General features: G+C 55.4%; 1 protein-coding gene across 1 annotated transcript in view; it reads right to left on the bottom strand.

Annotated features, from left to right (window-relative positions):
* Nucleotides 1-24513, bottom strand: part of APC2 (APC regulator of WNT signaling pathway 2) — a 48975-nt gene that overhangs the window by 18155 nt on the left and 6307 nt on the right. Inside the window, 7 exon segments of the mRNA XM_037885952.2 lie at nucleotides 211-303; nucleotides 4593-4670; nucleotides 5206-5319; nucleotides 5589-5697; nucleotides 6476-6653; nucleotides 8284-8374; nucleotides 9243-9401. Coding sequence (XP_037741880.1) covers nucleotides 211-303; nucleotides 4593-4670; nucleotides 5206-5319; nucleotides 5589-5697; nucleotides 6476-6653; nucleotides 8284-8374; nucleotides 9243-9401 — 822 coding nt within the window.

The raw sequence follows: 24513 nt of genomic DNA, 5'->3' as shown, positions 1-24513 counted from the left end.
ACTGAGGCACGGAGCGGGGCAGTGACTCGCCCATGGTCACCCAGCAGGTGAGCAGCAGAGCTGGCAACAGAAGCTCCGGGCCCAATGCCCTATCTGCTACACAACACTGACTGGCGCCATTCAGAGCCGGGGAAGCAGTTGATTTGCTCATCTCCAGCGAGCGTCTGCGTTTCCTCCATCAAATGCCCAAGGGATGGGGATTCTCGTTACCTTATTGTTGCTGAGGTGGCTCCCTCCCTCCTCGGGATGCGTTGGGACGTCCAGGCTCCCATCCCCTTCCATGCCAGACAGCTTCCCACACAGCTACAAGAACAGAGCAGGGGGACGTCTAAGAACTTGTGACCTGTACAGAGCACACCCCTGCAGCTGCAGTGTTGGGCTGGCTGGCTCTGACTAGCCCCTGCAGGGTGGTGTGATTTTATTCTCCTCTCCCCGTCTGCTTGTCCCTGTCTCTCTGTCTGTCTCCTGCACCAGGCACACACAGAGCCCAGATCAGGGGTGAGTCTTGGTGCAATTTGCCCTCTCCGAGTGTAAATTACACCCCAGTTAAGTCTACTCAGTGGGCCAGACGCAGAGGGAGCGTAAGGTGGATGACAACCAGAGCTAACTACAGGAGTCTCTGCAGCTGGAACTGAAGACCCAGTGTCTGTAGCTGGGGCAGTGACCGACTCACATCCCCTGTGGATCGGACATGGAGGGGGACCCGGGACACACTGATCAGTGGGTTCCACACCTTAAAGGTCAGCATAGGGCGTGACAGGGACTTGTACGCTGGAGGCATGTGTCACACCAGTTTTCACACCCTTAGATACACATGAGACCCAGTTCTGCTCCGTGTGAGGCTGGCAGCAAAACCCATTTCGTCTGAGGAGGCCAATCTACCAGCCCAATAATACCACCCCATCAGCGGCTCGTTCCAGGCAAGCAGACTCTCTGGAAATTGCTAAGGGAGCCTGGCTCTTTCCAGACCTGCTCTCAGATCCAAGGGTGCTCCAGAAAGACACCCAGCAAAGTGCCAGTCGCCTTCCACAGATAGGCCCCAAAGCAGCAGAGGCTGGGATGGGAGGAGGCATACATGGGACCCCCTCAGCGTCACATAACTGGGCTCAGCAATGGAGAGACGTTTGGGAGCAGGCTGTGCTCACTGAGACCTCGATTCAGCAAAGCACTTAAGCACTCACTTAAAATCCCTTTGGCTTCCATGGGACTTGGTGCTTTCTGAACCGGGGCCTGCAGCCCCTGTTTTAGCCCTGGGCAGCACCCAGCAAGGGCAGAAGTCCCGTTGACTTCAATGGGAGCAGGATTGCGCCCCTCCAGCTCAGTCCCGGGGTGGAACAGAGACTTCCAGCCTCCGGAGCCGCCGCTAAACGGAGGGATACTGAACTGAAGGTGTCAGTGAACGGGGTGCCGGGTTGCAGCAGGTGACTGTGTTAATATGCCACATGGATTTTCTTATGAGGCCAATGCAAGCTCCAGCATCTTCGCCGCACAGTGTTTTGCTAGGCCTTGCAATTGGGGTGGCCAGTTTTGGTTGGACATATTCCTGGAGGTTTCATCACATGACCTCTTAAATGAAAGATTACTCTTTAATGCCTGGAGACTCCAGGGCAGTCCTGGAGGGCCGGCAACCCTCCTTGCATAGTGGAGGAAATGGCCTCTGACTACATGTAGAAGGGCCAGTCCATCTCTCTACCACCATCCTTAGTGACACATCTCCCACTCCGTCCTTGGTCCTCAATCAGCCCATATTAAATTATTTTAAACCCTCTCTCTCAAAGTACTTAGACAGCCCCAATCCCATAGTATCTGAGCACCTCAAAGCCACCCTGTGAGACAGGGCAGCAGTACTGTCTCCATTGCACAGATGGGAAACTGAGGCACAAAGATGCTAAGTGTCTTGCCCAAGGTCACACACACAGTCTGTAGCAGAGGCGGGAATTAAACCCAGCTTTCCTGAGTCGTAGGGCAAACAGCCTAGGCACGGGACTATCCTTCCTCACTACCAACCGGCCTTATTGCAGATGTATGTAATAAAATATGTATTGCCCAGGGATTCAAGGCCTCAGGACTGAGCGCTTTGGCTCATTTCTCTTTCCAAGACAAATCCCCTTTTTAGCCAACAGTGCGATAATTGTCTTACTGATTCTAAACCGCTCCATCTTCCCAGGGCTTAGTTCCAAGCCCCGCTGCGCTCCGGCTTTGCATGGGGTTAAGGGAGAAATTCACAGCCAGTTCTGCTATCGATTTCTTGGGGCAGAGAAAGGCTCGGGGCAAAATAATTTGTCTCTGTACTTACTTAATCTCCATCCCAGAAGGCAGGAGAGAGCGCACCAGTGCCTGTTGGGAGCCCAGAGTAGGAATCCCATGACCTCTGGCTTTTTAAACCCAGTTCAGATGTTAATGAAACCCTAGGGCGGAATTCTGATCCCCCTGAAGTCAATGGCAAAACTCCAATTCATTTTAATAGGGCCCGGATTTCATATATGGCCTCTGGGTTTAAACCCTGGGCACTTAACCCTTAGAAAAATGCTACAGTATTATGCAGTAATTACCCAAAACACTACAGCTTCCTGCCGTATTACTGAAGGATTAAGGATTCAGGAGTCTCACTGTAGAACACCTCAGTATTTTTAATAACATTGTAGCATTCTTATCTTGTAGTATTTTTGTTTAAAAACACTACTTTTATTATAAACCTGTGTGGGGTGTTAAATAATACTGCAGTATCTTTGAAACGATATGGTAGTATTATTTCCTAGCACGACAGTATTTTTCTTTCTAACCCTCTAGTATTTTTAATACAAAAGCCAAAGCTTTTATTGTAGAGCGGCAGGTATTTTTTCTTCACCAATGATAGAGTATTTTTCTTATTACGTAATATAGTTAATAAAACCATGGTATTTCCCCTTATAATGCTGAAGTATTTTTAAAGGGCTGTACTATTTAATAATACTGTAGTATTTCGTTTAAATGCTGCAGTATTTTTCTTATCATTTAGTATTTTTCTTATCGTTTAGTATTTTTAATAAAACCTGAAATGTTTTCCCCCTTTTAATAGGATAGTATTTTTGATAATGCTGTAGTATTTTTTTAAATGCTGCAGGTATTTTTCTTATCGTTTAGTATTTTTCATAAAACCTGAAATGTTTTCCCCCTTTTAATAGGATAGTATTTTTGATAATACTGTAGTATTTTTTTAAATGCTGCAAGTATTTTTCTTGAACAATTTTGAAGTATTTTTCTTATCATTTAGTATTTTTCATAAAAACTGAAATGTTTTCCCCCTTTTAATAGGATAGTATTTTTGATAATACTGTACATTTAAAAATGTATGTAGTTAATTTTATTCATAAAATCACGGTATTTTCCTTATCATGCTGTCGCATTTTTAATTCAGTATTGGTTAGTGTCTTTGGGAGAATAATGCTGTAGCATTTCAGTTCTGCTGCAGTATTTTAGAAACAACACTGCAGCATTTTAATCTTACAGCAGCTTTTAAAATACGGTGTTAGTACCGTTACTACTACCGTTATAGTGAACCATTAGGATTTGAACATTAATGTGGGTTTTAAATAATACTCTTGTACTTTGGTTTGACTGGCGTATTTAGAGACAGGGTTTTTTCAGATAATGCCGTGGGAGTTTCGTGCAGTTCGGGCAGGATATTCGCAGTCAGTGGCCTTTGCTGTGGACTGTGTTAGATCCGTGGGGTCAGTGACACACATCCAGCCTGGGGAGCAGTGGGACTAATTCCGGGGCCTGGGACACATCTGCCCCGCCCCCACCCGCTCCTGACTCCCAGCACGGGGGCAGGCTCAGCCACTCGGAGCAGATGACCCTGCGGCAGCTCTGCAGAATCCGACGCGGGGCCTGCCAGCATCTCCCCTCATGGCCTACTTCTCGTCGCCATGGCAACTGCCCATTTCATGGTGCCCGAGACACACAAAGGCCTCCCGCTCAGTGGGGCGGGGAGGCCTCAGCGACCCGCCTGCTTCTAACGCCATTCTCACCCCCATGCCAAGCAGCCTCCTCCAGCATTCCCACCCTGAGAGAGAGAGAGCGACCTGGGCCCGGGGTGTGTGTGCAAGGGGAGGTCTCCCCGGCCTTGGTGCAATGAGGGGGGTGTGCGGGCGGAGAACGGGCACACCTGGACAGTTGTGGGGCGGGGGAGTGCATGCCTGTGTTTGCAAGCACACGCCACCACTGGGTGCATGTGCAACGGGTCAGTGCAGGGGAGTTTGTGGGTGACTACAAATGGCAAGTGCAAGTGTGCGAGCCCACACATAAGTGTGCACATGAGTCTGGAGCACAGGGGTGAATGTGCAGGTGTGCACGCCTGTGGGTGATGCTGTGCATGCCGGCGAATGAGCAACACTCGCGGTGTGGACGGCTGGGTGTGTGCACGTTTGGGGGTGTCACCGGGGGGGGGTGCACAGTGGCGTTGCACACGCAGGACAGGGACTCTGCAGCTGTCTGTGGAACAGGTGGCCCTAACTGCACCGTCCCCCCCCACCTTGCGAGGTTAGCACCATGCCCCCCTCCCGCCGGGGGTGCAGCCCGAGGCCCAGCGGACTCGGCTCCTGCCCCGTTACCTGCGGCTCCGACATCTGCACCTGGTCCTGAGCCTCCATCAGCTCCTTGTCGATCTGCTCCAGGCGGGACGCTCGGATCTGCGGGGATTTAACCACAGAATCAGCAAGCACCAGCCCCCCCGCCCCCATGCCTCTCAGCCGTGTCCCGTGAGGGGACAGGATCAGGCAGCATGGGGCCTAAAGAGAGAGGCAGGCTCGGCCACTAGGTGGGAAAGGGGGACAAAGGGAAGGGCGGGCAGCCTTTTCCCAGATGAGCTACTCCCCCTCTCCCCCCATGGTAGAACATGATCCTGATTCCTACCCACCACCTATTGTCCGGCTTTGTGGGTAGGGGGGTTGCACTAACTACCCAGATTTCTGGGGTGACGGGGGACAGCCTGATCTCCCCCAATGCCTCCCATTGCCCATATTTTTGGGAGGGTTGTTGCTTCCTGATCCATTACTCTCCCCCTGCCCCCCAAGACACACACTGCCCAGCTTTGGGGGGAGGGCTTTGCAGTCTGATCCCTCCCATTACTTGGTTTTGCAAATGGGGGGGGGCTGCATTACTGGGGGGAGAGGGGGGGGCTGAAGGGAAATAACCGCAGGAAGGGAGCAGCTCCCCTGCCCTGACCTGAGCCCTCTGCACCATCTCGTCGGTCGTCCCGAAGCGCTCCTCCATGAGCGAGCGGATGTGCTGGGCCTCGAACTCTAGCTGCTGTCGGATCAGATCCATCTGCATAGAGAACTGGGAGTCGGGAGGAAAGGCAGGGCGTGAGGGGCGGGATCCCAGCAGCCCGGCTGGCCCTGCTCTCCCCCAGCACAGGGTATTCTCTACGGGAGGCGCATCCCACGGGGCAAAGCGCATCCTTCGGGACAGGGGACTCGCTCAGGTCTTGGGCTGAGTCCTCAACACCCCTTGAGCCCCTGGGACCTCCCAGCACCCAGGTACGCCTGGCAGAGGAGGGATCCCGGTCGGCTCAGGTCTCGGGCTGGTCCCTGGGACCAGGGACTCACCGTCTCCACGTGCGGTAGCTCGTCCAGGCGTGTGGAGAGGCTCTGCAGCTGTGTGAAGTACCAGAGCTTCTCTTTCTCCTCCTTCTCAATCTCGCTCAGCAGGAAACACCTGGAGAAGGGGACGGGGTAGAGGGCGGGCAGTCATGGACGCCCCACTCCATGGACCCCACCCCCAGTGCTGACACCAACCCAACCCCAGGCCCAGCCAGAAACCTCGTGAGGAGGGGGAAGAGCGACAGGAGAGGGATAAATCCTCTAGGAGCCTCTTCACCAGGCTCTCCCCACACTGAGCCCAGCTCAAAGGCTGGCTAAGGGCCCTGGGAGCATCCCAGGCCGGGGCACGCAGCAAGGTGATGGGCAGAACGCTGGGTAATGGGAGCAGCAAAGGGGTCCCTTAGCCACCCGGTGAGCTAGGGCTCAGACACTGTGGGGATGGGGGCAAGATGGAGAGAGACAGACAGACAGACACAGGGGTGCGCAGGGGGAAAGGCAGACAGACAGACATAGGGATGTGTATGCGGACAGACAGACAGACAGGTGGGAGCACAGGGGGAGAGGCAGACAGACAGGCAGAGGGATGTGTATGGGGACAGACAGATGGGTGTGTAAGAGGCCAGGCAGGCAGACAGGGGTGCAGGGGGAGAGGCAGACAGACGGAAGTATATGGGTATACGGAGACAGACAGAGGGATGTGTATGGGGACAGACAGACAGACGGGCGCACAGGGGGAGAGGCAGGCAGACAGACAGACAGACAGAGGGATGTGTAGGGGGACAGACAGATGGGTGTGTAAGAGGCCAGGCAGGCAGACAGGTGTGCAGGGGGAGAGGCAGGCAGACAGAGTTATGTGGGCGTATGGAGACAGGCAGGCGGGTGTGTAAGTTTACCTCTCTCTGTCCAGCTCCTCCAGCAGCCTGATGGTGGCCCGACTCAGCTCCCCCATGCTGTCCTTCTTCTGGGGAGCAGCTGAGTGCAGGGGGCTGCCCTCGGGGCAGGCGAGCTCAGGCACCAGGGCGGGAGGCTGGAACTTCAGGTTGTAGAGGCTGGTGATGTCCATCTGCAGAGCTGGGGAGGCAGCAAGAACCTCGTGTGGACGGTGGTCAGAGGAACAGCGGGACTGAGCCTTGCCAGAGGCCCCCAGGTCTTGACCCGGCCCTGGATCGCTGCTCCCCCGAGAGGACGGTTGTAGCATTGCAAGGCACCCTCAAAACAACCTCTGCCAGCATCCAGCAGCCAGCCGGGCCAGCCTCAGGAGAGGGTGGGAAACCCAGGCTACGCTGTCCCAGCCAGCAGCCACTTCAAGCTGCATCCTCAGCTCCATCAGAAGCCCCAGGGCCTGGTGACAGCTCACACAATCCCTGCCCCTCCTTTCCCCCTGGGGTGAATCCCACACACCGGGTCATAGGTGGGGCAGTGAATTGAGCCCCTCGTTGTTACATGGTTCCATACCCTGCTTATCGCTCAGTCTGGTCCCTGCCACACCAGCAAACTCAGCATGGTGAGACTGGGGAGCGCTAGCTTATTATAATATGCTGCCCCGATATGCCACATGCATCTCCCAGCAAAGTGAAGGCTGCTCATGGATCAGATGGAAGTGGGCAGAGTTAAGGGGAGTTAAGTGGGCCAGCGCCTCCTCATGCTCTGCTCACGCTGGGAGGGGAACCGCGCAGCTGTGTCTGAACAGGATTCTGGCTGGCTCTGCCAGGGACTCCCTTGGCACTGGGGATGGGGGAGGAACAGGGCTGGATTAAGGGGCACCTGAGGTGCCAGGCTTGGGGGGTGCCGGACTCGGGGGGTGCTGTTTTTGTTGTTAGGATCTGTAAATCTGTAATTATTCATGCTATCAGACAAATTTATTGTCTTATAAGACAGGGATGAATCATGCACGTAAATCGTGCATCAAAGTCGCGGAATGGGCTGCAAATGCAATAAAAAAGAAGGTATTCAAATGGAGGCAGGGTCCGCCGAAGACGGTCTTTGCCTGGGGCACCATTTGGTCTAGGGCCAGTCCTGGGGGCAGTTCCTCAGATGGTGCAAAGCAGAATAGCTCCACTGAAGCAAATGAAACTGCTTGTGTGTTTCAAGCACACAGGTAGGTGTTTGCAGGATCAGGGACGATAGGTGCATCGAAGGAGTCAATGGATCATTGGCCCTAGATTCCTATTATTAAATGAGCAGTCTAGGGTTAGAAGTCCTTTGTCCCTCCCACCCTTGCAGCATGCGACTTCCATGTGTGTAAAGTTAAATAGAGCCTGATGCATAGTAAGGATCAGGATCTTCTCCAAGGTCACACAGGGAGTCAGTGGAAGAGCTGGGAAAAGAACCCAGATCTCCCGAGTCCCAACCCAGCAGCCCATCCGCTAGACCCTACTCCCCTCCCAGTGCTAGCAACAGAACCCAGGACCGATAACCCCCAGGACCCTGCTCTAACCACTAAGCACAACTCCCCCATCTGAGCTGGGACTAGAACCCCGGAGTCCTGGCGCCAGTCCTCCCCGCCATGCAGAACACCGGTCTTTTCGTTTCTTGGATCAAGGACAATTTACTTTCCATGTTGCCCCCAGCCCCCAGGTTCTGGGCTTCTTGCTGCATCACCCCACCGGCCACCATAAGCTCTGCAGGACTCCCCTTGTGCAGAACAGAACCCCACCTGCCCTCACCTCACTGGACGGGTCACTTCTTTGGGCTCACTCACCTTTCAGCTGGTCCAGGACCTCCGTCTGCCCGGAGGACACCATGACCCGGGCCTCTTGCTCCAGTTTGCCCTGAAGGTGCTTCAGGACTTCCTAACAAACAGAGGAACACAGCGCGAACGAGTCAAGCCAGCCAGGCCCCTGCAGAGAAGCCATGATGCAGATGGGCCACAGAGATGGGGCTCCCCTCTCACTCCTAAGGGGGATCCCGCAGGGCAGGCTGGCTGTGCTCCTGGGGGGATTGTCAACAGCAGGGATCAAACCCCCACCTGCACTAGCCATGGCCGGCGCAGGCCCACCAGCTGCTACGCGTGGCCTAGGCACCAGCAGTGAGGAACACACCACCACAAGCGTGTGGGTTACACGTACGGGCCCAGGGGATGGGCCAAGAACATCCATTTCCAGGGCTCCTAGCTCAGCCCCTTTCACCAGCTCTTCCCAGCAGCAGGGGAATGAGAGGCAAAGTCAACATCTCAGCTGGCATCGCTCCAGCCAGGCCAGCGGAGGGGGGGACACAAAGGGGGGGATCGCGAATGTGCTCAGCTCCTACTGCTCTCCCTATGCTCTGACTGAAGCACAAGCTGCCGGGGGGGAGTGGGAGACCATTAAATACAGGCCCCAATGAGCTCTAGTACAGAGAGGACCTGATTAACCCTTTTGGGGGGAGGGGGAGAAGGGAAAAAGAGTCTTAGCTCCAGGTGGGGAAACTGAGGCATGGAAAGGACAAATTCACTGCCTAGCCAGGGTGTAAATCCTAGCAGAACGTGACCAAAAGCAGAGCAGGGGGTCAGAACACTGGACCTCCCAGCTTCCTGCCCTGCGCTCCGCCCACTAGGCCTCCCTCCCTCTCCAGGAAACCCAGATGAAAACTCGCCACCCCACCCTGCTGCAGGGCTTTGGGTGACTTGCTCAGCAAGGGCCGGGAGAGAGGGCTGGGCCCTGGGGCCGGCAGCGCCTTCACCTTCATGTCCGAGGTCTCATTCTCTAGCTTGGAGAGGTGGCTGGAGTTGTCCTCCAGCTCCCTGCGCAGATGGGTGTTCTCCTTCTTCAGGGCCTCCACCTGCCGCACCAGCTGGTCATAGGATGCTATGGAGCCAGACATCTTCAGCTCCTCCAGCGCCTGGGGAAAGAGAGAGACATGGGTGCGCCGTCCCCGGCAGGGACCCCCTGCGCCCTGGAGCGCCCTGTTAGTAGGTGTGTTCCAGCAGCGTCCAGCTTGATCCCGACTCAGCGGAAGCACCGGAGGCTTGTGCACGGGGGGTGGGGGGGTTTACAGGTCCTGATTCAGTGCTGGCTAACGGGAGAAATCCATTGCAGATGGGCAGGGGCTCAGATCCTAGGTAAGGGGGGCCAGAGAAGTACCATAGCAAGAAATGGGGGCCCCAGGGTGCTGCCCGGAGAGCCAGTCCGTGCCCCGGTCTAAGACAGACCAAGGCAGGGTTATTAGTCCTACCTGTCAATTGGGGACCTCAGGCCCAAAGAGAGTCAGCGGCTTGTCCGAGGTCACCCAGGGAGTCGGCCGCAGGGCTGAGAACTGGCCCCACACCTGCAGCCCAGGCCGGTGTGCTCAGTGCCACAGGCAGAGGGGAACAGGGGTGGGGGGTGACTTGCCCAGGGTCACCCTGCCAGCCAGGAGCAGAGCTGGAAACGGCAGCACCCGACCCACTGAGCCACGCTGCCCTTAAGACCTGCCCAGTGAGCTCACGTTACCATGCATCCTTCTAGGGACCATCTCTTCTCTCACTCCTATCTCACCAGCTGACCTTCTCCCCATCTGCTGCAGCTCTCTGCCCATCTCCCCCACCAGTATCTCTGTCCATGCGCCCGCAGCCTGCCCGCCCGTCCACTTTGTTCTCCGCAGCATTTGCTGGACGAAGCTCCTGGGCAAGGATCCTGCCGGGGGGTGACGGAGCTGCCAGGGCTCAGAGAGCAGCAGGCCCCGGCCGAGGGGATCCTCAGATCAGGTCATGGCTCCTTTGGGTCTCTCCTGCCTTTCCCCCTGGAAGGACACGCCCGGCTCCCGGGATTCCCCTTGGCCTCGGAATGACGGTGCACCTGCTGCAGTGACCAGCACCCACTCCCCGCACCCCACACCCACCCGCTCAACCAGAAACACCCGCCCTGGGCTGGCGGCTCCAACGGGGGACACTCGGCGTGGTTGGGTGGGAGCAGGGCGGCTGGATCCCAAGGGCTTCCCTTTGATGGGATGAAAACTTTCCAGCACCTCCTAGTGGCTGACTGAAAAACAGCACAGGCCCCAGAGGGGCTCCTAGAATCTCCTGGCCGCATATAGATGATCAAATCCAAGAGTTTGCAGCTGCGAGGAGGGTTAAGGGGGATGGGACTTGGACACTGCAGCTGGAAAGGGCCGGTTGGGTGTAAACCCACGCACCCAATTCGATTCTATTTCCTCAGGGCGCTTCACACCTCTGATCCCGCAGCGTGGCTCCCTTTGAAGTCAGGGGGGGCTCTGCATGGGGAGGTGCTTGTAGGACTCGGCCCTCCAGGCGGTGCTCATGCTGGGATTGAGGGTCAGTAGCATTGTGGGGGATGAGGGGGCAAAGCCCAGGGCTGAGATAGTAGAGAGGCTGTGGGTCAGGTAGGACTGAGGGACATTGACAGAGCTGTGGAGAGCCCAGGGCTGGGATAGCAGAGGGCTGTGGGTCAGGACTGAGGGGTGCCAGCAGTGCTCGGGGAGGGGAGCCCAGGGCTGGGATAGAGGGGGCTGTGGGTCAGGACTGAGGGGCACCAGCAGAGCTCGGGGCAGGGGGGGGAGCCCAGGGCCGGGATAGCAGGGGGCTGTGGGTCAGGACTGAGGGGTGCCAGCAGTGCTCGGGGAGGGGAGCCCAGGGCTGGGATAGAGGGGGCTGTGGGTCAGGACTGAGGGGCACCAGCAGAGCTCGGGGTGGGGGGGACCCCAGGGCCGGGATAGCAGGGGGCTGGCAGACAGGCCACAGGGGCGAGGACAGAGGGGTATGGAAACAGCTCTCACAGCAGCTTGCTTTGCAGGCCTAGCCTGTGCTGTTATTCCCATGCGCCCTCTCTGCTCTGCAGGGCCCCTCTCGCTCTCCCCTCCCCGTCTCCCGGCACGGGATGTGGCAGCTCAGAGCTCGGCAGCAGGGGCCCCCGTCCCACATCACCAACCTGCCGCTGCCCTGGCAGACATTCCCGGGCCTGTCGGGGCTGCCGGCGTGGCTCTCACCCCAGATAAAGGAGCTCCCAAAACCGCGCCAGCGTGGGGGAGCTAATCCCACCCTGGATTACAACATTAGCGCCATTAGGAAGCATTTGCAAGGCAGCATTAGCCCAGCCAGGTTCCCTTATTAGGGAGGGGATTTGCTATTAGCTGAGCTGAGCGCACTCAAAGAGCTAATGCCAGGAGACGCAGGTTTGCCGGAGTCAGCTGGCCCTGCAATGTGCCAGGCAATCGTCCTGTTCCCAGGCAGTGCTGCGCTGGCAAAGCCTGGCACGTGGCACCCAAGGGGGAGGAGCTGGCAGCGTGGCCCCGAGCTGGGAAACCGGGGAGGGGCACCAGTGCCAATCACCTGCTGAATGATGCATTAGCCAGGCGCTCGCACTGGCTTCGTGATGCCCAAAGCAGGGGCTGGGCATCTCCTGGCATCACCTCTTTGGGGGGTGGTTTGCACAGCACCGCAGGGCTGCTCCGTGAGGGTAAAGGGGCCTTTAGACATGGCAGCGGCACCAGCCCAACCCCGCAGCCAACACAGTCGCCGTCTGGCAGGGGAGGGCTCAGGAAGAACCCTGGAGTACCCAGGAGTAACAGTCCAACCCTGCAGCGGGTTCAGCCTGTGGCCTCGGGGCCATTTCTGAACCACACCCTGGTGTTTATTTCCTCTCCCCCACCCCCCAGTCGCTACACACAGCAAAAAGACACCCCCAGATCGCCCCGCCCAGATTGGGGGCGGGGGAGGGATAACTCAGTGGTTTGAGCATTGGCCTGCTAAACCCAGGGTTGTGAGTTCAATCCTTGAGGGGGCCATTTAGGGATCTGGGGCAAAAATTGGGGATTGGTCCTGGTCCTGCTTTGAGCAGGGGGTTGGACTAGATGACCTCCTGAGGTCCCTTCCAACCCTGATATTCTGTGAGATGCCCCGACTAGGTTCACAAAGAACAGCCGACCCCAGCCAGAGAGAGAACGGCACACCCAGGGGAACTCAAAGGGTTAAATCCGAGCTGGCAATTCATCAGCCAGGCCCAGCCACCTGCCCTCCAAGTGACAGGCCCTTACAACCCCTGGCCCTGCTGACTCCTAAGCGTCCCCCATCCCCCTCCTTCCTTCACCCTGCACAAGCCCCCCAGAGGTGCTATCTCTCCCCCACCTCCTCCACTAGCCTTCCCCTTTGTCTGTCTGTCTTCTCCTGGGTCTCTCTCCCTCTCATTCCTTTCTCTTTCTTTTTCTTTGGAAGGGAACAACAAAGGATCCTTTTCCCCCATCCCACCTTGCTGAGCCCCCTCTGTCTCACCAGAGACCCCCCTCACTGCAGGCCGTACTGGGGCAGACCAATGGTCCGGCTAGCCCAGTATCCAGTCTTCCGACAGCGGCCGGGGCCAGGTGCTTCGGAGGGAATGACCAGAACAGGGCAATTATCCCCCCATCATCCAGTCCCAGCTTCCTGCAGTCCCCTGCACCCTCCCTCCTCTGCTCACCCCATATCCCACCCCCCAGCTTCCCCCCCTCCCCTCTAACCTCCAGCTCTCAGGGCTGCCCCCAGCTCCTTCTCCTGCCCCGCTGGCTCCGTGTTCCAGGGCGTCCTGGAGGGCCCCTCTTTGCACTCGTTTCCCCGAGGGCCTGCCCGGCAGGCTGGGGGGCGTCCGATGTCCTGGTGAACGCTGCATGTTCGGCCCCATCCCAGGTGCCGCATCGACGTTCGTTCACCGGGGGTGGCTTCCGTGATCAGCTAATTTCCTAGCAGCGCCCCCGCCCTGCCCGCCCCGGCATCGCCACAATCCGACTGGAGATGGCGGCTGGGCTTTGTTTACCACGCGCGAGCGCTGTTTCCTTCACACGCTGCCCGGGGGCTAGGAAAGCAGCCCCCCTCCCTCCCCAACTGGAGCATGGGTTAAAATTCTCCCACAGGATATTTTTTGCTGCTGCCTTTGAGGGTGCAACCCCCTCCCTCTGCCTGGGGTTCGGCACCGCACGGGGTGCCCCGGGGGAAGGCTGGAGCCCTCAGCGGGGAGGAGTTGCAGGTGAGCCCACTCCAGTCCAGTGGGCCTCAATCCTAACCCCAGGTGGCCCCGACAGGGCCCAAGGGGAAGTTTGGGTTCCTGCTGCCCCATTCAGCCCTTTGGCGCTCTGCTGAGGGGGCCACCAAAGGGGACCCTTAGGGCCAGGTTTTCAAAAGAGCTCAGCAGTTAGCAGCTCCCACTGAGAACAATGGGGTATCCCCTCTCCCCCACTGAGAACAATAGGGAATCTCTCCCCTCCCCCACCAAGAACAATGGGGCATCCCTCCCTCCCCTCCTGAGACCAATGCGGTATCCCCCCTCCCCCACTGAGAACAATAGGGCATTCCCTTCCCTCACTGAGAATAGGGCATCCCTCCCTCCCACACTGAGAACAATGGGCCATCTCTTCCCTCCCCCGCCGAGAACAATGGGAATCCCCCTCCCGCACTGAGGGAAATCTGGCCCTTATTGATAATGGCACTACTGGGTCTTTGTGACGTATCCGTTGGAAACTCAACCGAGATCAGGACTCATTCACCCCGGTGCCACCAATGAGCCACCAGACGGTTCTCGCACAGCCTAGATTGGAACCAGAATCACAGATGTGAGCAGCCGGGAGCTGCTCTGGTACCCCCGAACTGAACGGAACAAAAATGGAACCCTAAAATACAACACACACACACATCGACACACACACTCACTCTCTCTTCGATCGGGGACCGACTACGGCAAGGTGTTGCTGTCCAATGTGCCAGTCAAACCAAGAGCTGAGCGAATGTTTCTTTCAGTCATAATTTATTATGATTAATTATTTATCCTGTGGTAGCAGCCAGGAGCCCCAGTCATAGCTCGGACTGTGCTGCGCTAGGCGCTGTACAAAGGCAAAACAAAAAGACAGTCCCTGCCCCCAAGAGCTCACCATCGCCCCAGCTGCATTCCTGTGTCACCTGCCCCCGAGGCGCTCAGGGCACTTTGCACAGGTCAGTAAGCCCCTAGGAAGTAGGACGATACCGTCTCTCTATGACAAGGGAGTAAACGGAGTCACCGAGGGGTTAATAGACTGATTTTTCAGCAGGGGTGCTGAATACTCACCACTCCAACTCCCATCATTGGGAACAAGGGGGTGCTCAGCACCCCTTAAAACTCAGGTCCCAGAGCTAGAATTTTCAGAGGGGCTCAGCACCCCCCAGACAGGGCCACACTTTCCCAAGAGCGCTGCACTTTGGGTGCTGAGCCCTTGGAAATCCGGCCTCAGTGTCTCAAGTTGGGCACCAAAACCCAGTGGCCCCTTTAAAGGACATCAGCATGAACTACCCTAGGCCAGCTGTCTGTTCCCTGCTATAGATTTAAACCCACGCTGGCCCCAACAGAGTCGCTCTGGATTTACATCCGTGTAAGTGAGATCAGAACCCGGCCCTTTGCAATTACCTTTGCACAAGCGCCGGGAAAGGCAGAGCCGTCGTGGGGCATGCGTGGAACGGACAGAAGGGTCGCACGCCGGGGTCTCAGATAATGGGGACAAAGGCATCACCCGGTTGCCCGCAGCGATCAGATCTTACGAGTGGACAGAGGCATAACTAATAATCATGCTGGTTGCTCAGGACTCTGTCTCTGTACTTCCCCGGGGGATGGTTACCGTGGTAGCTGCGATGGTTTCACACGGCCTCCCTGGCTCTTGCGAGAGACTTTTATGTGGGTGCAGGACCCAGTGGTTCCCAGTGCGAACGGGGAGACAGTGGGTCCTTTATTGTCCTCCATGTGAACTGCAGGGTGACCCAGTCTCCTTGCATCAGGATGGGAGCTGTATGGGTCAGGCTTCGAGCTCCCCCCCCGAGCTCACAATGTTTGCTTGCTGCCCCTTGGCTTCGGCGCAGGGTACCCTGGGAGAGCTCGCACAAGGCCAGCGTGAGAGCAGGAAGGACAACAGCAGCTTCCCCATTCCACGCTCGGCGCCCGTTAAATGTCTAAGCTTGCCAGAGGGCTGGTGAGTGGGCAGCAGCTCACGTGCGTCTGTGTCCCAGCGTGTGAGAGCGCGTGTGTCTCCGCACGCGTGTGTGCCCGCTAGCCCACGCCTCACAGAGCACGGGCCCCTTTCAGGACGCGGGCGCGAGCCGCCACGTCTCACGGCGGGTGTGCGTTCCGGAGTCTCTCTCGGGGTGCGATTGTGGCTCAGGGCGGCAGCGGGCAGGGGTGCCCACCGCTCTGATGGTGCAGGGGTGCCTCCGCGTGGGCGTGCACATGGCTCGGGGTGCCAGCGGGCACCCTGGAGGGAGACGGCGCGTGGGCTGCCATTGTGGAGTGCGAGCACGTGCCCAGGCACAAGGAGGTAACAGCCACACGCCAAGCTCCTGGCACTTCACTGAGCGAGGGTACTATGAGCACGTGAGGAAGCAGCCCTGCCCTATGCCTTGGGGCAGCAGGAAGGGGCCAGGATTTAACTAGATTGAGGGGAAGTTTCGTTATCTGCCACAGCAGGATTAACAGCCACGCTCGCAACACCCTCCCCCACGGAGTGGCACCAGTACACAGTGAAATGGGGTAACGCAACCACCCTCCTTTGTAAAGCACCTTGAGATCTGCTGCTGAGAAGCTCCAGATAAGCTCTAGAGAGGGGTATTCGAGAGAGCCAGGCAGTAACACCAGCAGCTGCAGAAAGTAGTGGGGCCAAGGCAGAAGCCAAGTACCCCTCCCTCCAGCCTGTACAACCTCGACGGACGCCCTTGTGTCTGACCCCCCGGGGGCTGATCCAGGGACCTAAAAGCACGAGCTTCAGTTTGAGCTCGAGAACGAACCCTCCTCGGTGGGCCTGTAACAGACTCACGCACTCTGTGGATGGGGCACTGTCACCCGCTCATCAGCAAACTGTGCAAGGTCTCACCCACCTGAGATTTCAGGAGGGACGGGGCTAGTCTGGGTCTGAGCAGGGGGCTTCCTCTTCTCACCAGTTAGTGGATGCAAGACCGTCCCACCCGGAGTCACCCAGGTGGTCAGTCATTTAATCCTTAGGACCAGAGCTGGTGGGAAAATTCACTGGTTTTCCCCTGCAAAAAAATACTTCTACAAAACTCAGATATCCTGGTTTCTTTTCTGTCTGTCTCCGCGTTTCAAGGCCAAAAACATTCAAGGAAAACAGGTTTTTTTCACAAAATCTCTGCTCCGTCAAAATACCCTTTCCTGTTTTAAAACCCCTTTCAGTGGAAAAATCCCAAACCTGCTTGACTTAGGACCCCAGGGTTTCAAACTGCTCTGCAGACATCAATGAGTTAAACCTCACAACAGTCCTGCAGGGAAAGGTTATCATTCCCATGTGACAAAGGGGGAAACCGAGGCACGGATCAGGCTCCGAGGCAGGAGACCTATGCTTCAATCACTTCCCCACTCTCTCCTCACCACAACCCAGGGGTCCTGGCTCCCAGACTCCTTTGCACTAACCACCAGACTATACTCCCTCTCCAAGCCAGAAGAGAACCCAGGAGTCCTGACTCCCAGCCCTGCCTCGCTCCCCACCTCCCAGAGCTGGGCCAAAGCACCCGATGTCCTGTCCTCGACTCCTGTGCCTTAAACACCTTCCCTGCTGCCCCCAGCAGGGCAACAGTTTCTGGTCCTCCCCAGTCTGATTGCACTTTGGGCCTCCCTTTTCCTCTTCCCAATGTCCTTCCCAAGCCAGCCAACCGGCTCCCCTCCACCAGCTCTGCCAAGACACGGCGCAGGCCCCACTCGGCAGAGATAATGGGCCGAGGGTTCCTTTAAACCAGAGCCAAGCCGATTTCCCACTAAATAAATAAAGAAGAGACAAGCCCCACTGGGAGACAAAAGGCTCCGCGGCTCTTTGAAGCCTCATGAATCTTGCGTCGTGGGCGATTCCCAGGCGATGCTGAATAAATCATGGCAATCAGGAAAAACCAAGGAGATGCTGCCAACGGGGCCAGCCAATCACAGCCGGGCCAAGGCTCTCTGGTTGCTACGGTGACAGCCAATAGCACCCCAGCAGCCGGAATATAAAGGCAAAGAGGCTTTCAATTTCTTTTCCTGGGCTCTCGACCATGCCATCAAATATAGATGCAAGCGTGCTTGTTAATTCCAGCTCCATCCTGGGCTTCTGGGCCCAGCTCAAGACAACAACAGTCTGTGGTGCAATAAAAAGCGAGGGTCGGCGTTGTGAAAAGCAGAAGGCTGGTGCCGATCAGCCAGCGTCTTCCCTTGCAACGGGACAAGCTCCCCGAAACCTTCAGGGACTGGGGCAGTTTTTATCAAAGTCTTTACTCAGGTTGCAAGCTCTTCGGGGCAGTGTCTCTCACTGCGCGTACGTACAGCTCCCAGCACAATGGCCTTCTGATGCCTGACAGACTCTGGGCGCGTCCGTAATGCACATAATAGAAGGATGTGAGCATGTAAAACTCCACCAGCTACTAGATGCATGGGGCTATTAATAGAACCAAGAATGCTGATCTAGAGCCCAGTTTAACTCTTTGGGGCAGAGACTGTGTCTTTGTTCTGTATTTATACAGGACCAAGCGCAGAGGCCCAGTGCTGATGCCTCACTTTACACACACAAGCTTCAGAGCAGGATCTAGCCAAGTGGTCATCAGGTTGACATAAAGCAGATGGGTCTGAGTAAAAACCACTTCAGCCCATCTCCTAGTTCCACCTATAATACCTGCCTATTACATAGCGCTTTCAGTCATTAGATCTCACAGCACCTTACAAAGGAGGGTGGTATCATTAGCACCACCTTAGAGATGGGGAAACTGAGGCACAGAGAGGGGAAGTGATTCACCAGTGGCAACACTGAGACTAAAACTAAGGTCTCCTGACTGTCAGGCTGTACCCTCTAGACCTCCAGCTAATGGGGTTTGATTGCCAGATGCAGACAGGGCTGCAAGCGGGTTGCTAAGAAACCCAATCAGGAAATCATAAAGACCTTTACATTAAAGGAAAATTGGGGAGGTTGAGGACATTTCCCCTCCTTGGCACAGGGATCCTTTGTCTGAGTGATGCGCTCAGAGCACCCGTGGGCATTAGAAACCAACAACAAATAATAGAAAGCAGTGGAATTTCCACCACAGAGTAAATCCAAAGGCCCCGTCTCTGACTGCACCCGGGCAAGTGGCAGAGGAATCCCCGCGGGACAGCGCTCTGTAATATCACAGCATCACAATGGGTTTGTTTGCCTCCGAGGAAGGACTTAATAGGAAAGCAATAGCCACCCCCTCCCCCCACCCACACCTTGCACGCACCCTTTGCCCATGGCACACAAAGCCCCCTCCAGCCAGCCTTTCCATCAGCTGCTTTAATCAGCATTTGTCTTTCTGCTCCAGCGGGCAAATGAATTATTTAGGTGCCCCAGGTTCCCGGCTGTGATGGGGAATGGGGTGTGGCTGCTGGCAGTATTTCCCCAGCCTCGGCTCCTCCATCCCCCACAAACTCCATCCCTGGGAATGCTACTATGCCTGGGGGAGGAATTCCTATAGGACACCCTCTAATCCCCACTCTCTCCCACAGTCTGGTCTCTCCTTCCCCACCCCTCCTCCACTTTTCCTCTTGTGCTCTGTCTTTTTCTCCTTCCACCTTTCATTCCCTTCCTTGCTCCTTGTTCCCCTGACTTTCTGCATGCCCTCACTCCTCTTTCCAATTATCCAGCCCTTCATCAGATCAAATGAGTTGACCTCCCCCCGGCATCTGTTTAAACAGCTCTCATCTCCAGATCACATATTGTTCATCGAACATCTAAGCCCAGCTCCCTTGCTGGCGTGAATGGCCATTGCTTTCCTGAAATCAATGCAGACATGACAATTTACCCCTGCTGACCATCTGACCTCTCAGGCCCAATTCCTCATAGCCCCAGCCTGGCCCAGCCATTTACACCAATCAAAAAGAGCATAACACACAACCAGATCAGACCTACATCCATTCTGCACTGGTGCTCGTGAGCGCACAAGGAGACCTGTGCCTATCAGCTCCTTGCTCCTTCAGTTGGCAGACGCCCACGCCCCAGAGAGAGAAGCAGCTCAAAGAATGAGAAACATCGACTCTAGAGTTGGTGTAGATTGTTTCCCTTAAACCGAATGCTTTTAAAAATCATTCCCTCATTAACCTTCATACCAACCCCAGCTCAGCCGCAAAGGGGCAATGCTCACACAGATGGAGAATGCAAATTAACCCTGGCTGCTGGGCACATGCCCCATTCCCAGAGGTAGAAGGTAGAAGCCAGGGTCAGAGTCCAGCTGGGGCTTGCTCAGGTTCTAATGAAGTAGGAGCTGCATTGGAGTTTCCTGGGGCTGAGGTGGGTGTTGAGATATTTACCAGGGATCCTGAGGACCTCCCAAGCTTTGAGGGCATTTTCCGATCTTTCCTTTCCTGTGCTTGCCTTTCACGCAGCCAGGGAGATGGCCCAGCGCACGCTGACGTCAATGTGGAAACTTGCGGTTGACGTCAATAGAAGTGGGATTGACTCTTCTTTTGCGGGGGCGTAGGCAACTTGGTTTTAAATCGGGGCTAGCGGAGGGACCGAGTTACAAATGAATATCACTTGAATGAATCATTTTGTACCGTGGCAAAATTTGCCCACTTCAAATCAAGTGAGATGGACGAGCTTCTGTTCCGCACTCAGCATTTCCTTTGTGCATGAATGCAGTCCCAGAAGAATGCACTCCCTAAGGCCTATACAGACTGAGGGCTGGGTTTTCCATAGTGGGCATCACCCCGCTGGGGTTCTGTGTTAGGACTTGCTGGGCTTCTCTGAACATCTGGCCCTTCGTGGAGCCATACACTTGTAGGGACCGACATGACCATCTAGTCCAACCTCCGACGCCAGATGGGCCAGAGTACCCCACCCACCAATTTCTGGGTCGACCCCACAGCGTCTGTTGGATCTGCAGTACCTCTTTTAGGAAGATGTCCACTTGCGATTGAAGGACTTGAAGTGATGGAGACGCCACAAGAACACTAGGTCAGTTGTTGCTGGAGTTAAAAACGAGTCCCTTATTCCTAATCTGAACTTGTCTAACTTCTGCTTCTGACCATTAGATGCTTGTTCCTGCTAGATAAAGAGCCCGGTACTAGGGAAATCTCTTCACCATGCAGGGACTTGTAAACCATGAACAGGTAGGTCACAGTCATAACTCTCCTTTGGATAAAGCAGATAGAAAGCGTTTCTCACGCAAAGGCATTCTAACCACGTCAGGGAAGAAATATATTGACTCCTTTTTAATTAGCTTCGATTCCCATCCTAGCATCTTTCTGGCCTTGGCCTCAGATGCTACCGATGGCAGAAGCAGGGCTCCTCCAGTCACAGCCGAACTTCTTATTCCCTTTATTTTGCAACATCAGTTTCTTTAATGAAAACAATCCAAAGTATTCGCTCCCCCACCCCGCTCACTAGACATGCACAGATTGTAAGGCAAGAAGGAAGTATTAATCTGACCTAGTTGCATAGCAGAGGCCGGGGTGAATAATGAAATATCCGCAAGATAAAGAGGGAAAATGAAAACCTGTCCGGTTTTCTTAAACCATAACATTCAATTTGGTGCCACAAATTTCACTTTTCCCCCCTACTAAATATTTGACCAGTCATTATCTTTGGCCCCCTTGTTATTCACCTCTCTGAAGGCTCTTGTTCCCAAAGGAAGGCTGGCCTAATGAGTAGGATACTGGACAGGTGACTAAGAAGATCTAGGTTCTATTCCTTGGCCTGCCTGTTACCTTGGGCAAATCACAGCTGCCTTGCACCTCAGTTTCCCCACCAGTAAAATAAGGGTAATATTTCTTTCTGACCTCACAGGATAGAGGAGAACTGTACCTCAGGAAGAGGCATGTTGCCTGGGCCACTATCTCTCTTCCTACCCATTGTCTGTCACACCTATTGAGCTCATCGGCTCTTTGGGGCAGGCGCAGCCCCTCTATGGGTGCTGGTGTGGCACCGAGCCCCGCAGCTGGAGCTCCGAGCTACAACGCAGATAACAATCATCCGCAGTTTGCTGGCACGCACACCGCCACTTTTCCTTGCTGTGCTCCAGGCCGAGTCCAAGCACTGTGTCATGTTATTCACGCCGTGCTGTAACCGCTTGGCGACTCCGTAGTGCTTCCCAGCCGAAGATCTCCAAGCGCTTTACAAAGGCAAGTCAAGGTCACGTCCCCATTCTACAGAGGGGAAAAACGAGGTACAGACAAGTTCTCTCCACTGGGGGCGGAAAAGGCATAACGTGCTTGATGTACAGCCAACAGCCCCATCAGCCTCCTCTTAGGTCTCCCCGTCTGCAATGGGCGTTTTGGTCTGGGGGAACCTGAGCAAGTCATAGATTTTTATGGCCAGAAGAGACCATTGGAGCACCAGTCACCCCTTTATTGAGCCCAGTAACGTATGTTTGGCTAGAGCAGGTGTCCCAGACAGGCATCTTTCCAGAGAAGCTCTAACATTCGCTTCAGCAACGCAGGGCTCTTCTCTGGACCGGAAAGTGCGTTCTGAGCGTCGGAGCTCACTTCTTCTCAATGCAGCCGGGCCGCACGTGCGCGCTCTCTCGCTCACTCAGACACACACAGTGACAGGCTGAGCCGCGGGACAAGCAATCTGAGGCCTGTGTTATTTTAAGGTTCTCATCATTATAAATTAATGTCACGTTCTCCCCCGAGGGGGATTTAATTCTTAGCAGCTAGGTAATTCTTCACACCTTCCAAAGGCAAATCGACGCAGCACAAACCCAGAGGACCGAGTGACCCTATGCTCGTGATTAGATCCCCGGCCCCAACCTGAGTCTTTCTGCTCCGGTGCCATATCTGGGCGCCAGTTGTTGTCCCCATTTTATAGCTTGGGGAAACTGAGGTAGCACTGGACTTGCTCAAGGCCACTCAGAGTCAGTGGAAGAGCCGGGATTAGAACTCAGAGCTCCTGTGCTCACAGCACCAGCTGCTCTGAATGTTCCCCCCACCTTTTTGGATCCCTCCCCATGGGCAGCCACCATCTTTCTGACTACAGGCTGGAAGCCAAGGGAGGGGGAAAGGCCTTGGCGTGAGTCATTCAAGCTATAATAAAAAATACTGGATAGTAGAAGCAGTAGAAGTCTAACCCCCCCCCCCCCCGCCCCATGCACAGGGGTAACTACGGGGTTTATGCTGCCGTATGGAGACTCCCATTAGACAGTAGCACAGGCCAATAGATAGCAGCAGCGCTCGACTGGGACTCAGGAGACCTGGGTTCTAGTCCCAACTCTGCCACTGACCTTCTGTGGGACTTTGGAAAAGTTGTTCCTCCGTGTGTGCCTCGGTTTCTCCCTCCCTCCCCCACTCTTTCCTATTTAGATTGGAAGCTCTTTGGGGCAGGGGCTCTCTCATTGTGTGTATGTGCAGCACCTTGCACAATAGAGCCCTGACCTCACTTGGGACACTCAGTGATTCAGATGCCCATAGTAACACCTTGTGCCTGGCCCCCACGTAGGGTTCAGCACCATGGACAGAACTTAGGGTCTCTTCTGGCCTCGCCACATCTCTGGAAGAGGCCAGTGGGTGACATTAAAGTGACATAGCTGGAGGCAGAGAGTGGCCCTGTGGACACCCACACACAATTAGTAGATCGTTAGCACATGCAGACTGACCAAGCAAGATTGAGAGCATGTAACAGGGAGCAAGGTGGGGCTCGTTATTCCACTAGGAAGCGGGTGGCCCTTTGTGTAGAGAACTGATGTGCACCTGGCCCAACTTGCTAATAGTCAAGGGCCCGTGGCAAGGCCAGTGGAATCTAGCGACCAGAGCAGAAGACTGGGAATCAGGACTCCTGGGTTCTATTCCCAGCTCTGGGAAGGGGAGGGTGGTGTAATATTCAGGACGTCTGGGTTCTGGTCCCAGCTCTGCCATTGACTCACTGTGTGGCTATGAGCAACGTCTTTTCCCCGCTCCAGGCCTCAGTTTACTGATCTGTAACTGTACAGGTTCTCAGGGAAGCGACGGTGCTTCATTATCTGACATTGGCCAAGCCTTTGACGTAGAGGTCATGAGCCAGGCCCCCGGCGGCGCAGATCACCCCCCCGAGGATCTGGCTCAGTACCGTTATACACTCCAGAGTGTTTTGATAGTTTGGGGAAAATATCAGCCAGGAAATCAATTAAGAGACACGGCTCCTGCCCCCTGCAAAGCCCTTATGTAACTTGGCGGCAAGCTCCCAATGCGGCTCCCGGCTTTCACTGCCAATCCAAGCCACTGTCCCAGTCACTAGCCCTCATCAGGCATCAGCTGCTGGCCTCTGTCCCAGCAGAACCCCAAGACTTTGCCAGCAAGGGGAAGAAACTCCACTCTCCCCCAGCCTTACGGCTGATTTGCGGATGATACTAAACTGGGAGGAGTGGTAGATACGCTGGAGGGCAGGGATAGGATACAGAAGGACCTAGACAAATTGGAGGATTGGGCCAAAAGAAATCTGATGAGGTTCAATAAGGATAAGTGCAGGGTCCTGCACTTAGGACGGAAGAATCCCAGGCACTGCTACAGACTAGGGACCGAATGGCTAGGCAGCAGTTCTGCGGAAAAGGACCTGGGGGTTACAGTGGACGAGAAGCTGGATATGAGTCAGCAGTGTGCCCTTGTTGCCAAGAAGGCCAATGGCATTTTGGGATGTATAAGTAGGGGCATAGCGAGCAGATTGAGGGACATGATCGTTCCCCTCTATTCGACATTAGTGAGGCCTCATCTGGAGTACTGTGTCCAGTTTTGGGCCCCACACTACAAGAAGGATGTGGATAAATTGGAGAGAGTCCAGCGAAGGGCAACGAAAATGATTAGGGGTCTGGAACACATGACTTATGAGGAGAGGCTGAGGGAACTGGGATTGTTTAGTCTGCAGAAGAGAAGAATGAGGGGGGATTTGATAACTGCTTTCAACTACCTGAGAGGTGGTTCCAGAGAGGATGGTTCTAAACTATTCTCAGTGGTAGAAGAGGACAGGACAAGGACTAATGGTCTCAAGTTGCAGTGGGGGAGGTTTAGGTTGGATATTAGGAAAAACTTTTTCACTAGGAGGGTGGTGAAACACTGGAATGCGTTACCTAGGGAGGTGG

This window comes from Chelonia mydas, chromosome 25 (assembly GCF_015237465.2).
Source record: "Chelonia mydas isolate rCheMyd1 chromosome 25, rCheMyd1.pri.v2, whole genome shotgun sequence".
NCBI lineage: Eukaryota > Metazoa > Chordata > Testudines > Cheloniidae > Chelonia > Chelonia mydas.
Note: the sequence above shows the minus strand (reverse complement) of the source record. Positions and strands in the feature narration are given on the sequence as shown.